The 16202-nt window shown below is 41.4% G+C and overlaps 1 protein-coding gene across 4 annotated transcripts in view; it reads right to left on the bottom strand.

Moving 5' to 3' along the window:
* Positions 1-16202, bottom strand: part of BPHL (biphenyl hydrolase like) — a 32611-nt gene that overhangs the window by 10558 nt on the left and 5851 nt on the right. For 2 of the 4 annotated variants that reach the window (XM_024552315.4, XM_024552317.4), the window contains 4 exons: positions 13810-13922; positions 11341-11507; positions 9713-9866; positions 1896-2027 (listed from right to left, as the gene is read on the bottom strand). In XM_024552315.4, coding sequence (XP_024408083.2) covers positions 1896-2027; positions 9713-9866; positions 11341-11507; positions 13810-13922 — 566 coding nt within the window. The remainder of the gene's footprint in view (positions 1-1895; positions 2028-9712; positions 9867-11340; positions 11508-13809; positions 13923-16202) is intronic. The other 2 variants (XM_024552316.4, XM_053920428.2) reach the window with 1 other exon arrangement.

Consider the following 16202-nt stretch of genomic DNA (forward strand, 5'->3'; position numbering starts at 1 on the left):
ACGCTGGTTGCTGCGCTGTGATGCTGTACATGGGGGAGGGGCCGAGAGGGAGCAATGGCGCCCCCTCTACTCTCCACCGGGTTTCAGCCACTCCCTCTGCTTCCCACAATCAAATTGGGCCCCTCTGGTGCTGGTTCCCGAGTAAGTGGGCCTGTGCACACTCTAGGCCCCTGTGGGTCTCTCCAACAACCTCTCCTGTGAGGCTGGGAGTCTCTCCTGCTGCCGCCCCAACCCCCACGGGCGTTTTCAATCAGAGGTTTGAGGCTTTATTTCCCCACGCTGGAGCCCTGGGTTACTCGGATTGCCTCGCTCCCCTCCATTCATCCCAGTTTATCTGTGCATGAGTGTGGGGCTGCAGGGTCTGCCAGTGGTCAGACTGCCTGCCCCATTCGTCCCACACTCCGCCAGTCTCGTCCCGCCACGGCAACTCGAGTCCTCTCCGCCCTGGCTCCCCGTCTCCGCCCCTCCTACAGGTCTGGATGAATGTTTACTTTTTATCTACTTGGTGTCGGACTTCCCTGTTGTTCGATTTTCCGTCAGCTCTGGTTGTGCGAGGAGGCGCAGTGTGTCCACCTACGCTGCCATCTTGGTTCTCCTTGTGTGGCTGTTCTAATAGGTGGAGAGTGGGATCTCATTTCTGTTTGGTCCATCTTTGAATTGGGTTGTTTTGTTATTGTTCAGTTTCAAGAGTTCTTTGTATATCCTGGATAACAGCCCTTTATCACATGGGTCTTTTATATATATTTTCTCCCAGTCTGTGGCTTGTCTTTTCATTCTTTTGATGGTGTCTATTGCAGAGCACAAGTTTTTAATTTTAACAAATACAGGACATATTTTTTAACTCATTAATTCTTCTTCTACCTATGGGCAATCTGACGTTTTTCCCTACTCTCTTCAAGAAAATATAGAAGTTTACACTTCACAAAGTTGCCTTCTTTAATGCAGAACTGTCTCAGATCTTGTTTTATAGCAATTTTTTTTGTTTGCTTTAAAAGCCAAGGGAAACAGATTCCAGGGACCTATTTCTATGAGTGGGTACTGCATTTGCACAGGATATATTTGCTCTTTTAAACTTAAGCCAAGATAGTAACTTTTCCAAATGTCCTGTTTGTTGTGAAGGTTTTGACAGATGACTCGTTCTGGAAATTATTAGTTAACACATCAAATTGATCCTTCAATCGCAACAATTTTATAACTGAATGTGCTTCAAGATTAGATTTTAGCTACTTTTAATTCTTTCAGCAATTAAAAAAAAATGAGACATTAAAAATGTAAATATTTATATAAAATACTTTTAGATTTTTTCTTAAAGATGTTAATTTTTACTGTAATTGGACAGCACATCAATTTTTCAGATAAAGACAGGGAGACATAGATTAGGGCTAAAGTCATATAACTTAGTTCTGAAGGTGGAAAAAGAAGTGAACACTCTTCCTCATACTAATGCTGCTGGGGCTAAAGGTCATGACAGAAAGTCCCTTCTTTGTCTGAGGGTAACTTGTCTAAATGTGGAAAAAGAAAAAATTATGGTATATGTTGTAGCTTGTTTGTTTCTAATTACTCATTCTGAAATTAGAAAATAAAGACTATTTGAGGCTTCTGGAGAATTATTTTGTCATCACACACAAAGGAATAGAAGGAAAAAAGAACAGTCTACTATTAAAGACTCAACATCATAAACCTTCACACTGTATACAACCTGTCTCTAGTTAAAGGTGGACTTAATACTAAGAACTTGTATTGTATATAGTCACTAGTGTTCTCTGTTCACACATCAGGGTGTAAGGATAGCGGGTGAGTGCATTAAACCCTGAGGAATTCTGGAACATCAGGGGAGGAATTCAAGCAACCTTTATAATCAGCAAAGGAACCATTAAACAGTTCATGTAACCTACCATCTGGAAGATGTTTAAACTGTTTTATGCCATCCACCCACTTTTCACAGGTTTTGGCAAAGTACTCATACCCATATAGGGTTTCTAGAGGCTTTTTTGTTTTCTCACTCCACTTAGAAACATCTCGGATACCTGAAAAATAGAAGTGTGAAAATAATAGGTTTAGTGTCATACTAAAGTTTATCTTTAAATATTCTAAGCACAGTGCAGCTCAAAGCCATTACTTGCTCTTCTGTCTGCCTGGAATGCTTCCCCAGGTTTCTGTAGGGCTCACTCCTCACTTCATCCAGGGCAGTGAGGCCTTGCCTTCCTGAACACCCTCCCTCCAGCTATTGTGCTTAGCAGGTACTGTGGGGAACTGTTCCAAGCGTGGGAAATGTGGCTCAGCCCCTACTCGGAAAAGCCAGTGGGGAGTGAGTTTAGCGGGCAGGACCCACGTCCATGGATAGGTTCTCCTGTGGGAAATCAGGCCTGCATTGTACCTAGACTGCTATGAGACTTGCTCTTGCTAAAACTCCCTCACCTTGAATTGAGGAAGCAAATGTTTACTGAGTATCTTTAACTTCCTAAAGTCTGTGCTAAACCACCCAAGTATGGAGTGTGAGCAGTTTCCCCCTTGAGCTGTAACATCCTTCTCTTTGAAGTAATTAGCAGTATTCTGTCCTTTGTTGTCCTTAAAAGGTAATCACCTGTGGTGAACCTGTGCATAGTAAATGAGGACCATCCTCCATGTAATGTGCCCAGAAAAACAATAAAAGCCTGTCCAGGGAGGGGTCAGCTTTCTCTAGCCCTCTCACCCTCTCTCACTTAGAGAGTGGCCATGCCATCCCTTTTTCTCCACAGCATTTCTGTAGTCCCTGTGTATTTGTATACTGCAGCCACAACACTGGACCTGCGGGCCAGGATCCGCATCAAGGTACCACTACTTTGCAGTGTTTTTTATGTCAGTGGCTGAGAGTCTGTCTCTCCACTAGGATGTAAGCCTCAGTGTAAGGGACTGGGCTATGTTTTGTTCCCCACTGTACCCCCAGGGCCTAAACCAGTGCTTGGTACAAAATAGCACACAACAAATTCCTACAAAGTGCAAGAAATTAGATCTGCATTTAATGCATTCTGTTAAAGGTATATGATAAAAAAAGACATTTCTTTAATTAGGGTCACTTGAGTAAGAGATACATTATTTACAAGAGAGGGGTTTTTATTTCCAAATTGCATTTATGTACATTGAGAAATGCACACAAATTATTTATTTTAATTTCTTCTACTGAGGAAATATGGGTATAAAAGGCTAACTACTAACTTCAAACTATACTATAGAGGCTTCACTATATGAGAAAAGGAATAGCTAAAAAACACCTTTAAAATAAGTAAACACATTCAATTCCTTAGCCTAATCTTTTCCATATTTTAAAGGCAGTGAGATGAAGATTCTAATCCTCCTGAGCATATTAAAAATTGCTCATGTAGAGCTTTTAACACAGTGCTTATGCTACAAGGTGCACCTTAAAGATACCATGACATAATGATATGAATTCATACTGAACAACAGCTTAGCATTCCAGACAGTGTGCCAAACACCAGGCAGACACCTAAATGGAAATAATGAAATGGAGGAAAAACTGCTACTTACAAGTATAACTGCCTTCTAAGGAAGGAAGATCCTGTTATAGTGCCTGCCTTTCTTCTGCTGACTGGTTTAACTCTGCAGAGGTGTGCCCAGAATTGAATACAGAGGCTGAGGAGAGCTGGAATTCTCTGTGCAAAAGTGAAAAGACTTCAGAAAGGGGTATAGAGAGAAACCTGAAAGTTAAGAGGTAGGAGGAGGTTTGGGAAGAAGAAAAAGGAGAGTTGTAGAGAGGGGAATGGAGAGAGGTGCTAGCAAGAGGGTGTGAAGATGGCCAGTCAGAAATTCCCTGTAGATGCAACACTACTCGGCTGTAAAAGAGAAGGAAATCTTACCCTTTGCGACAGCATGGATGGACCTGGAGAACATTATGCTAAGTGAAATAAGCCAGTCAGAGAAAGACAAATACCATATGATTTCATTCATTTGTGGAATATGATGAATAAAAAAAACTAACAAACAAAACAGAAACAGACTCATTGATACAGAGAACAGACTGACAGCTGTCAGAAATGGGGAGGAGAGTTGGGAGAGCTGGGTGAAAAAGGTAAAGGGATTAAGCAAGAAAAACAAAACAAAACAACTTCATAAACACAGATAACACTATTGTGATTACCAGAGGGAAAAAGGGAATGCAGGGATTTAAAAAAATAAATTTAAAAATTTCCCTGTAGATATTTCTACTTTTGGCTATATAGCAGACCACACCTTCTGAAAGGTCCTCTTACAGTGGAACAACTAGATCTTTATAATACATAGTTTTTGTTGCATTATTAGAGTTGCAGTAATTAGTGGACTAGATTATAAGTACGTGCGCGCTTGTGTGTGTATGTGTAAAAGAAAGCGAGCCCTGAAAGTAGAACAAGGAGTGGTAAGACTACTGAAAGGCAGGGCTGCCTTTGGGGGGAAAGTGACTATCACTGGGGCTGGGAGGGTAGAGCTGAAGCTGAGATCCCTGGGTTAAGCTGAGATGAAAATGGCCCTGACCTGGTCTGACCCTGTGCTTCCCAAGAGCAGCAAATGCACATACTGGTGAAGGAAAGCAATCTCAACAATGCTCATTGGTTTTCTGTTTGTTTCCAAAGTAAGAATAAGCATTCACTCCTAATCTAAGATTACAAAGCAATCAGAATCTTTACAAAGCCAATGAAAAAACTAGAAAACTAGAAGAGAAAGCTTTAAAAATTATGTAGAACACCACACCAAGAGATAAGAAGATGAACCAGAGATAGGGAAGATGGAAAGATAAGGTCTACAGAGTCCAATCAGTCCAAGAAAAGAAGGAAAGAAGAATAGCAGACATGAAATATTTGAAAGGAACAGGCGAGAATATTTTCAGAAGTGATAAAAGATAAGAATCCACAGACAAAAGTAAAATGTAATCCAAATAAGAGAAATAAAAAGAAGGCACACATAGAAACAGAATGGTAAATCAGCAACATATCAAAGAAAAACAGAAAATCTGAACAACAGGCAGATACAAGACACATCACTCCAGAGGAAGGAAAATTAGACTGACAAAACTTCTCAACAGCAACTAAGGAAAGCAGAAGACAGTGTAATATTTGAGAAAATATTTTTTCATTGATATTTGTATTCTTAGCCAAACAATCTTTCAAGAGTAAGGGTGACATAAAACACATTCTTGGATAACAACTGAGTGCACTATTACCAGACCTGCCCTTAAAGAAAGTCTAAAGAATAACTTCAGGATAGAGAAAGAAGATCTTAGAAGGAATGTCTGAGATGAGAAAAGGAAAAGTAAGCAAAGTAATTGACAGTTTGGTAAATGTAAAAACAAATAAAATTCACTAAGCTAATGAGAAAATAAAACATTGTAACATTTCCTTACTTTAAATTAAATAGTTCTGTCCACAAAGAGAGCCAAAGACAAGCTACAAGCTATACAACACAACTACTAACACCATTACTAACCAGCAAGGGGTTAGTAATTAGAGTATTAAAGAATGAAAAACAACCCCTCTATTAACCAATAACACTGACATAATATTGGGAATGTTCTTGTATGGTGTAATACCTGATAAGGTATACTTGTTAAATATACTATACTGTATGTATAACTATTACAAAATAAAAATTCAAAAATCAATAAAAATAAACGGAGTCCTACCCAAGATAGAGGTGTAGGTAGATACACGTCCCCTCGTCACACAACCAAAAGAAGGAAACAACCAATTTAAAAACAAAAAACAACCAGAACTGCCAGAAAATTGAACTGTATGGAAGTCTGACAATCAAGGGGTTAAAGAAGAAACATTCATCCAGGCTGGTAGGAGGGGCAATGACGGGCAGCTGGGGCAGGAGGACATGCAGCAATGAGGTGGTTGGCAGACCAGGTGGTCCCACATTCGTGTGTGGATAAACTGGGAGGAACAATAGGGGAGCAAGACAGACTGTACAACCCAGGGTTCCAGCTTGGGCAAAATAAAGCGTCAGAAATTCTGGCTGTAAAAACCTGTGGGGGTTGTGGTGTTGGGAGAAACTTCCAGTCTCTTGAAAGTGGGGTGAGAGCTGAGCAAGCAGTATTGTTCATTCTCCGACCCCTCCCCCACAGACAAAGCCAAAATACAGCAAAGAGGGTTGCCCCACCCTGGAGAATACCTAAGGCTCCATTCCTTATAATGTAACAGGTGCACTGAGACAAAGAAATATGGCCCAAATGAAAGAACAGATCAAAACTCCAGAAAAAGAACTAAGCAACGAGGAGACAGCCAATCTATCAGATGTAGAGTCCAAAACACTGGTAATCAGGATGCTCACAGAAATGATTCAGTAGAGCCACAAAATAAAGGAGGAAGTGAAGGCTATGCAAAGTGAAATAAAGCAAAATATACAATATATACAATATAGCGATATACAGGGAACCAACTGTGAAGGGAAGGAAACTGGGACTCAAATCAACAATTTGGAACAGAAGGAAGAAATAAACATTCAACTGGAACAGAATGAAGAAAGAAGAAATAAAAAAAAATGAGGAGAGGCTTAGGAACCTCTGGGACAACTTTAAATGTTCCAACATCCGAATCATAGGAGTGCCAGAAGGAGAAGAGGAAGAACAAGAAATTGAAAATTTATTTGAACAAGTAATGAAAGAAACTTCCCCAATCTAGTGAGGGAAATAGACATACATGTCCAGGAAGCTGAGAGAATCCCAGCCAGGTTGGACCCAAGGAGGAATACACGAAGATACATCATAATTATATTACCCAAGATTAAAGATAAGGAGTGAATCTTAAAAGCAACAAGAGAAAAGCAGAGAGTTACCTACAAAGGAGTTCCCATAAGACTATCAGCTGATTTCTCAAAAGAGACCTTACAGACAAGAAGGGGCTGGAAAGAAGTATTCTAAGTCATGAAAGGCAAGGACCTACATCCAAGATTGCTCTATCCAGCAAAGCTATCATTTAGAATGAAAGGGCAGATAAAGTGCTTCTCAGATAAGGTCAAGTTAAAGGAGTTCACCATTACCAAGCCCTTATTATATGAAATGTTAAAGGGACTTATCTAAGAAAATGAAGATCAAAAACTATTAACAGTAAAATGCAATAAACTCACAATTATCAACAACTAAAGCTAAAAAAACAAAAACTAAGCAACAACTAGAACAGGAACAGAATCACAGAAATGGAGACCACATGGATGGTTATCAGTGGGGAGAAGAAAGGGGAAAATGGGGGGGGAAGGTGCACGGAATAAGAAGCATAATTGGTAGGCATCAAATAGACAGGGGGAGGTAAAGAATAGTATAGGAAAGGGAGAAGCCAAAGAACTTATATGTACGACCCATGGGCATGAACTAAGTGGGGGGAATGCTGCTGCGAGGGGTGGTCAGACACCCCTCAGGGCAGACAGAGATAAAGGGGAGAAAAAAAATGGGACAACTGTAATAGCATAATCAATAAAATATACGTTTAAAAAAGGAAAAAATCAATGAAATTGAATCCTCTAGTTAAACAGGTCAGGATAAAAAGAGACATGATACAAATTATCAGTTTAAGGGAACAAAGGAGCGATATCACTGTAGCCCTTACAAACTTTTGAAGAGTAATAAAGGAAAAACAAAAGAGTAAGAAGGGAATACTACAAACGCCTCTGAAAGAACCCACTGGCTTTGACAACAACAAGATCATACTTATCTCAGTGAGAACAGTTTCAGCATGGGCCACAACAGGAGATGGCCCAGAATGCACTGGAGAGGGAATGAGAGAATGTGTAGAAGCAGAGAGTGCAGACAACTCTTTCAGTCAGTTGTGGGAAAGGACAAAGAATGGTACAGTAGTACCTATCGGTAAGAAAGACAACCTTTTGAAGGAGGAACCATGCCCACCTTTATAGGCTGAGAGGAAGATCCAGGGAGAGAAACCAATGATACAGGAGAGGTAGAGAGGACCAGAGGCACCATGTCCTAGAGGCAGTGGGAGGGAAAGGACCAGCAACAAAGTGGAACAGCTTACTTGGCATAAGACACACACTATCCTCGGAACCAGGTGGGGATGCAGTAAGGACAAGCAGAAGTACTGACGAGGACTGGTAACTAAATCAGACTTATCATTTAAGAATTTCATAGTTCTTTATCAAAGACAAGGACTGTCAAGAACTAAGATTCCACAATAAAACTTTGCCATTAAATAGCTTACTTAAGTCATGTGAACTGCAGAATAGCTGAAAAAAACTAGACTTGTGATATTCTAGTGCACAGGTCTGCAAACTATTTCTGTAAATGACGAGAGAGTAAAGAGTTTAGGTTTTGTAGGCCAAGAGGCAAAAACAAAAATATTATGTAGATGAAGGAGAGAAACTTCTGATTTACCTTGGCCTAACTGTCTGGAGTAGGCCATCTGGAACCAATAGAAACATACTCAGCACAAAGAGCTATTGGCCTGAAGAGAAGGGCCCTGGGGAGCCAGGCCAGCATGTGGTGGTGTTAGGGTAGCCCAGGTCAATTTCACTTTGTGCCCCAGGGACCCCCGGATCCTGATTTATCTTCCTCTCCTCTCAAGGGCCCCGCAGCCTCAATGTGGGCAGCCTGCTGGAGGCTGAGCAACTCCTGAATTGCCAACTGAAATTCCATGGCTGGCTGCCTGGTTATAACTAACAGTTGCCAATGTGTAGGTGGCCACCAGTACAGGCCCTGCCAACAACACTGGGAATGGAGGAGGAAAGGCGGATGAAGAGGGACACCCAATACTGATCTCCAAAAGTCACTGTGCTAGCCTCCTAGATGGGTGCCTAGGCCTTGCAGAAGCAGACGGTGAGCTGGATTTAGTCCATAGGCCCCTGTTCCTGTGTCTCTAAAAACCTTAAAAATTAGCCTGAAGGACAACGTTAAAAAATGTGAATAGTACAAAAATTCTTCATCAAAATAAAAGGTTTAAGCCCTGGCTGGTGTGGTTCAGTGGACTGAGCGCCAGCCTGTGAACCAAAGAGCTGCTGGTTGGATTCCCAGGCTAGGGCACGTGCCTGGGTTGCGGGCCAGGTCCCAAGCTGGGGGCATGAGAGAGGCAACCACACGTTGATGTTTCTCTCCCTCCCTTCCCCTCTTTAAAAATAAATAAATAAAATCTTTAGAAATATATATTAGGTTTCATACTTGAATATAATGTTCTCGTTTACACTCACATTATTTTAAAAGAGGTTATGTAAGTAACAGTGCACATCAAACCCCTCCTTCCTGGAAGGTCACTATCAGGAGCAGAAAATGTAAATACTAATTTAGCCCTTTTCTGAGTCACGAAGGTACCACTTTTGGAAAGAGAAAGCTCTTAAACATAGACTGGTTAAATTGCATTACTTTTCTGAGAAATTATTCTTCCTACCTTAGAATTAAGAACTAGAAGAGGATGAGATATGGCTTGTAACTACATATCAAAATGAGAATTAAAGGGGAGCCCTGACCGGTGTGGCTCAGTTGGTTGGGCGTTGTCTCAGCAAAAGTGAAAGGTCACCAGCCTGATTCCGGTCAGGGTTCATGCCTGGGTTGTGGGTTCAGTCCCTGGTCGGGGCATGAGTGAGAAGCAACTGATGGATATTTCTCTCCCACCATCATTTCTCTCTCTTTCTTCTTCCCTTCTCCCTCCCTCTACAAATGGAGAAATAAAATCTTTTAAAAAAAGAATTAAAGGAGAGAGGGAAGGAAGATGTTGTCATGACATCTCCAGTTCACGGAACCTACCCTGATAAATCATTTCATCTTCCTCAGTCACATAGGCGTTGGCTCCCCAAATCACCATCTTGTGGATGTAAGATGGGTATTTTGCGGCTGCAATGAGTGCTGTGATGCCACCATCACTCCACCCCAGCAAAGAGAACTTCTTAAACTTCAGTGTCTGTGAGAAATACAACAAAAAGCACAGCACAGGTTATTGCTCCTCTCTGTTAAAAGAACCCAATAATCAATAATTAACAGAATCAATACTGCTGTGGGGTTTGGACTATCAGTTGGCAATTAACGAAAAATCCTAGAGTTCACTATTTGATGACAAAAATGTTTTCTCTCAACTAATTTAGTGTAAATATAATTGTTTCGAATTTTGAAGGAACCACTTCTCATTGGATAAAATCTCAAGGAACTGGAAGTAATGGAGATCAGTTGTACTTGGACATGACAAATGACAAGGGCATGCACATGCACACCTGAGCAGACTCTGAGAACAGCTGTGTAGATTAGAAAGGGAAACTGGAAGAAATGAAGTCACTGCATCTGGTAAAGTGACCGATTGCAGCACTGTGAAGAATGGCTGGAGGAAGTCTGGAAGAGAATGGTGTCATGGGGAAGTTGTTACTCCTGGGGTGAATCAACCAGGCTCTGAAAATGTGTTGCACAGGGACAGTGAAAAAAGACCACATCTGAAAGATGCTGTCTAGAGCTAAAAATTAATTAATTGGGAAAATTAAGTTCAAGAATTGGGATGACTACTATGGACACAACTTGGCGCTATCTTGTAAAATGAAGTGGTGCATCTTCCATAAGCCTGCAAGCCATCTCCTAAATACGTATGGAACTCTCACACATGTGCACCGGGACCCGGGTCCAGGATGCCTGAAGCAGTGTTGTTATATATATAGTAGGGAAAAAAATGAGGACTAAAACATCCATGGACAACAGAATGTTCACTGCACTGCTGTTTATAATCACCAAAAAAGGGCAACTTAAAAATTAAGTTATTGCCCTGGCAGGGTGGCTCAGTTGGCTGGAGCTTTGTCTCATATATCAAAAGATTGTCGGTTCAGTCCCCCTGGTTGGGGCATGCGCGGGAGGCAACTGATGTTTCTCTCTCACATCGATGTTTCTCTCTCTCTCTCTCTCTCTCTCTCTCTCTCTCTCTTTAAAATCAATAAATGTATCCTCTGGTGAGGATAAAGAAATTAAGTTATTTATCTACCATTATAAGAGAGGTAAAATAAGACACAGTACATCCATACAATGAAATACTATGCACCTATTATAATACTGATGTAAACTAATATTTATTGACAGGGTAGTATCTCTTTGACAACTTCTTCAGTTAAATAGTAAGTTGCAAAAACGTTAAGTACAGTATCATGCCATCAATATAAACATGTGTATTTACATATGTAATAAGACTGGCCAGAAAGGCAGAGCCTCAAAGTCTTGGTGGTGGTATCTCTACATAGCTGGACTGTAGATATTTCTACTTTCTTCTTTATATGTATTTGAACTTTTTTAATTTTATAGGAATCGCATGGTATCGTCCCTGTAGAAATAAAAAACAAAAACAAAATAAATGAAGAGAGGCTCAGCCATCCTCCCACCCTTGGGCTCTTCCCTAAGAGACCCACCTTCATCAAATCAACAGCATCTTTTGCATCCCTTTCAAAAAAGTCCCCTGGAAAGTCTCGATCTGGGGGTCTGGAATGTCCATATCCTCGAGGATCCCAGGCAACCACTGTGAAGAGCTTCTTATTTAGGTTTTTAATCTGAGGTCCAAAATCAGTCTCTCCACTTCCTAAAAACAGTGACTTGGTTAATTCAAGTGAATGCTTTCATTGTTTCAAACGCATTACTGTAAAAAAATAAATAATTTCAATCCTAAAACAAGGCAAATAGTTTCTCCTCAAAGCTAGACATCTGATTATAATCAGCAGAGGAGCCTTGCAAGGATGGAATCCATTTACTGGGAGGCTGACTTCCTTTTCCCTGGGAGCTCAGACCTGTCTCTTATGGCCCCCTAGTGGCTACTCTGAGAAAGACAGACACCCTGGTCCTGTATTATTAAAGTCCGGCACTTTTGGTACCTCTTCAGCTTCATCTTCCTTTAAAAAATAAATCATCAAACTGCACAGAATTAGGCTTACTGATGATATGCTTCTGGGTTATTTTTTGCTTTTCTTTTTTTAAGTGACTGTTACAAGTAAGAGAGATTCCAATATCTGTAGACTAATTTATGAGATTTGATCCAAGTTATTTAAAGTAGAATTCTAAAACCCCAGGTGTTTTTTTACTAAGCTAATGTGAATAGCCCAGAAGACTTTTGGGGGGTTATAACTAGCAACTAGAAAGTTAAACACAGAAATGATTGGGGAGGGCAGGGTGTGAAAGAAACAAGTCAGTTTATTTCATTAAAAAATTACAGAACAACATACACTAACAAGTCAGTGGTGGGCTTGACTGGCAGTTCCCAGCCTGCCCACTAGTCACGGCCACTGCGGGCACACACACATTGAGCTCTCCCACGTGTTGTGCTCACACCCACTCAAAGCGGTATGCGAGGCCAGTTCCTCAAAGAGCTCAGTCCAGGGGCAAATCAGCACTTTATTTTTAAGGTCTGCTTGGTATTTGAGGATTCAAAGCTCAAACCACAAAGAGATACTAAACGTCTTGCTTGATAAACTAGCTATTGTTAGAAAGTGTCTTTCAAAATGGTATAGTATCATTTGATGTTATCATTGTTCTGACAAGATATGCCTTTCTCAACATCAGGTAAATCATTCAGAAACCCAAGAAAAAAACATAAATGGATCTCAAGCTCATGCCTACTGCTATTACGGTTCCTGCACTGGAGGGGCTTGCCCATGGGACTGCCGCGGAGGGGCAGGAGGTGAGAAGGCAGGGAAGGGGAACACTCCGACTCAAGACCAATTTCAGAAATAACAACACTTGCTTTCGGGCACACAGATATACATTTGAAGACTTTAGTGCAACGAATACTAAAACCTTAAAACACTTATTTTAAGACACTTGAGAACAAAACACATCAACACTGGTTACCTGTGGAGAGGGGAACTGGGTGCTGGGGACAGGGGATTGGAGAGGCACTCTCACTGTTTGACTTTTTGATTTTTGAATGAGGTTAATGTTTTACATAAACAAAAATTAAATTGTCAAGTTTTTTATACCTGGATAATGATTGCAATCTGAAATAATGGAAATCTAAGCTGGTAAATTATTCATTGCTTTCACAGATAAGTTTGGCTCAACATCAGCCACTGGGTTAAATGTCCTCCTTCATTACATAACTTAAAGAAAAACAAAAGACACTAAATACTATCTAGACAAGGATGCCTCAATAGCTACAATGGTACCATAATTGGCTGAGGCTCAGCCAAGTGAAACCATCAAGTAACTGAAAAATTTTAAGAGAAACAAACACATCATAAGGAAATAAGTATCAATTGGGATTATTTAACTAAACAAAACAATGCAATGCTAAAACCCTTAAAACCAAATCTGAGATGTCCTGACATCACTGGAAAATCTTTTCCTGAAGTTTCTACATCTAAACTACTTATCTGCAAAATGAGACTGAGATTCAGCTGGCTTTACAATACTCCATTCATATCAATCTAATTTTGATTTTCAAAAAGTCTGTAAGATCAGTTTTGCTCTTAGCTCTTACTTTGACTGGACACACAGTCCACCACGAAGGGCCATCAGTCCATCTTTTGGCACCAAAAGTCTCCCATCCGGGAAAAGCCTTAAAACCAGCAATTTGGAATGGCTGGTCACCCACTCATCTTTTGTCTTCATCTATCCCTTCTTCCCACACTCCCTTCCTTGACTCTCAAACCATAGGCAACCAACTACATGGTGTACTTGCATCAGAAAAAACAGGTATTTAATACCTGTATTAAACAGAGTAAAATAATGCATATACCAGAAAGTTATCTTTCTAAATCACCTAACATTAATTGTAGCAAATATTATTTAAAGCATTTCCATAAAAGCACTAAAACTAATAATCAGTATGTGGCAACTATATTGTGAAAGCCTCACAGATTACACAGCATACAAGAGCATTCCATTAAAACCTTCCAGACCCAACATTCCAGGAAGCAGCAAGACAGCATGCTCGCCCTCTCCGGTCCGCTGATAATGAAGGTGGACACCATTCACAGCCACTCTGGCAGAGGTTACTGAGGTGCTAGAAAAGAAAAAGCCCATCCCCGAAGAAAAATTATTATTTAGCAGTGCCAATGAAATATGACAACAGTGCCCTTTTATAGACACGACTCAGCTCCAGTACCTTCTTCAGGTATCTCAGACTATTTTGATTTGTGCTTCAGTTTTCCAAACCTGAACAAGAACATGAGTTTGTATCTTCCTACTGCAGATCTGGACTGTCTTCACGTTTGACTATCCTACAGCACAGCTTGGGGCTTACCCTACAAAAGCACCGAGAGGCTTGCTCAAATCAACGGTCACACAGGCCCACGGGCACATGCCTGGGAGCTGGAAACCGGCAGTGCCAAAGTGCAGGCCGACCCGGGAATGACGCACAATGGAATGTGAGGGTGAGCAAAAGCAGCACAGACCCTGGACAGTCATCTGAACAGCAGCAGGTCTAGAGGAGCTACCTGCCCCGGCAGATGCCTTGGCAGCTTTCCCACGGGTGAGACAGATCTCAGGGGTCCACAGGGAAGGCCTTGATCTCAAGGCTGTCCTTTAGGCATTTGATTTCTCACGTTCTCTAGCCAGCTACAGAAGGGCTCTACTTGGGAATGCCTGTCTGCTCTGATGCGGCCAGACTGTTTTTTAAGATGTTGAAATATTCCTGTGTTGACTGTTGAATACCTAGGTCCATAAGCTCTTGTCTCAAGAGCCTTTCCCTTGCTACCAACCTTCCTTGGCCCAAGACCTCCCATGACGCAGCATCTAACTGCACGTGCTTGGTAGGGAGAGGGTCTCGGGCCAGGGCTACTGCGTGTCTGTTCTGCCCGTGCACATGTCATGCCAGCTTTCTGCTGCTTTCTCCTTTTTTGTAAGTCAGTCTTTCTTTTTACTTTTTGCGGTTTTTTCTTTTTTTTAATTTTCTTTTTTGCTCAATACCCTGACCTTTTACTCCTCATGCCCTAACGATTTTTGAGGGGCTCCCTTCCTTGCTTGTAAGTTTGTACAGTGAGGATGTTATGTACAATAAGATGACCACCCTCCCTCCACCAACTTTGTCAATGTCCAGGCCAGTGCGTTGTCATGACTGGGTGTTGCTGTCCCCGCCTCTCCAGGGCCCCAGGAGTCAGCGCTGAGGTACTGGCTTAAACAGGCTTCCTTTCCTGCAGCTTTTATGATCTCTTTTTATATTTAAAAAAAAAAGCCCTCTACTTTCCTTCTGCACTTTGTTGTATCTATACTTGCATTCCCCATTCCAAATTTCTTTTTTAGAATTATTATCCCTGTCCTGTATTCTTTTGGTTGCCTAATAATATAGAAATAAAACTGGGTAGTTCAGAGTTGGGCATGATGGCAACTCAACATCAGAGAAGGGTTGTAAAGGCAGAAGGCTTTGAAGGCAGCTGTAGAGACACACAGAGATCACATCAGGGTTGGGCAGAGGTATCTGGAGGAGAGTGAGAAAGTAGCAGTTAAGATGAACTTCCAAGGATGTGGTGGGAAGATGATTCTAAAAGAGGAAATAGTGTGATCAAAGGCATAGGAGCAAGGGACATATGTGGGGACAAGGCAGCGTTCGGCCTGGCAGGAGTGTGGGGAAAAAAGAGGGAGCATATTTTGAGGCTGAACCGTGAAGGGTTTGCAGCTAAGGAGAAAGAAAAAGTCCCTAGAACACTGTCAGCAGCAGCCTGTAGGTGACCACACCACAGGTACCTGCCATTGTCATGGAGGCTGCCGAAACCTTTCGTCAATTACCAGTTTGGGGGAACAGGACAGAGGAGTGCTTGTAAACAAAAGCAAATCAATTTCAAACATAAGGGAAAAAAGTTTTATTTTAAAAGACTGTACTTACTGAATGACTTGTTTTTACATAAATATAATTGAAGTGGGGATAGCATTTTTTTTGCAGCTTATCTATCAAGGGGCCACTGAGACGGCAGGCAGGCCTCAGAAAAAGTTGCACGTGTGGTAGAAGAGTCAGCTGCAGATACCTGGCCTTGAAGGGCCCTGACATGTGCTTATTACTTGAACCACATTTAAGATACCAAATTTCCCCTGGCTTGTGTGGCTCAGTGGATCGAGTGCCAGCCTAGAAACCATAATGGCTGCTAGTTCAATTCCCAGTCAGGGCACATGCCTGGGTTGCAGGCCAGGTCCCCAGTAGGGATCACGTGAGAGGCAAACACACACTGATGTTTCTCTCCCTCTTCCCCCTTCCCTTCCCCTCTCTCTAAAAATAAAATATTTTTTTAAAAAAGATACCAAATTTTTCAAACTCTCAAGTAGGAAAAAAGAGAAAACTTTGGAAAATTTA

This window comes from Desmodus rotundus, chromosome 3, assembly GCF_022682495.2.
Source record: "Desmodus rotundus isolate HL8 chromosome 3, HLdesRot8A.1, whole genome shotgun sequence".
NCBI classification, from domain to species: domain Eukaryota; kingdom Metazoa; phylum Chordata; class Mammalia; order Chiroptera; family Phyllostomidae; genus Desmodus; species Desmodus rotundus.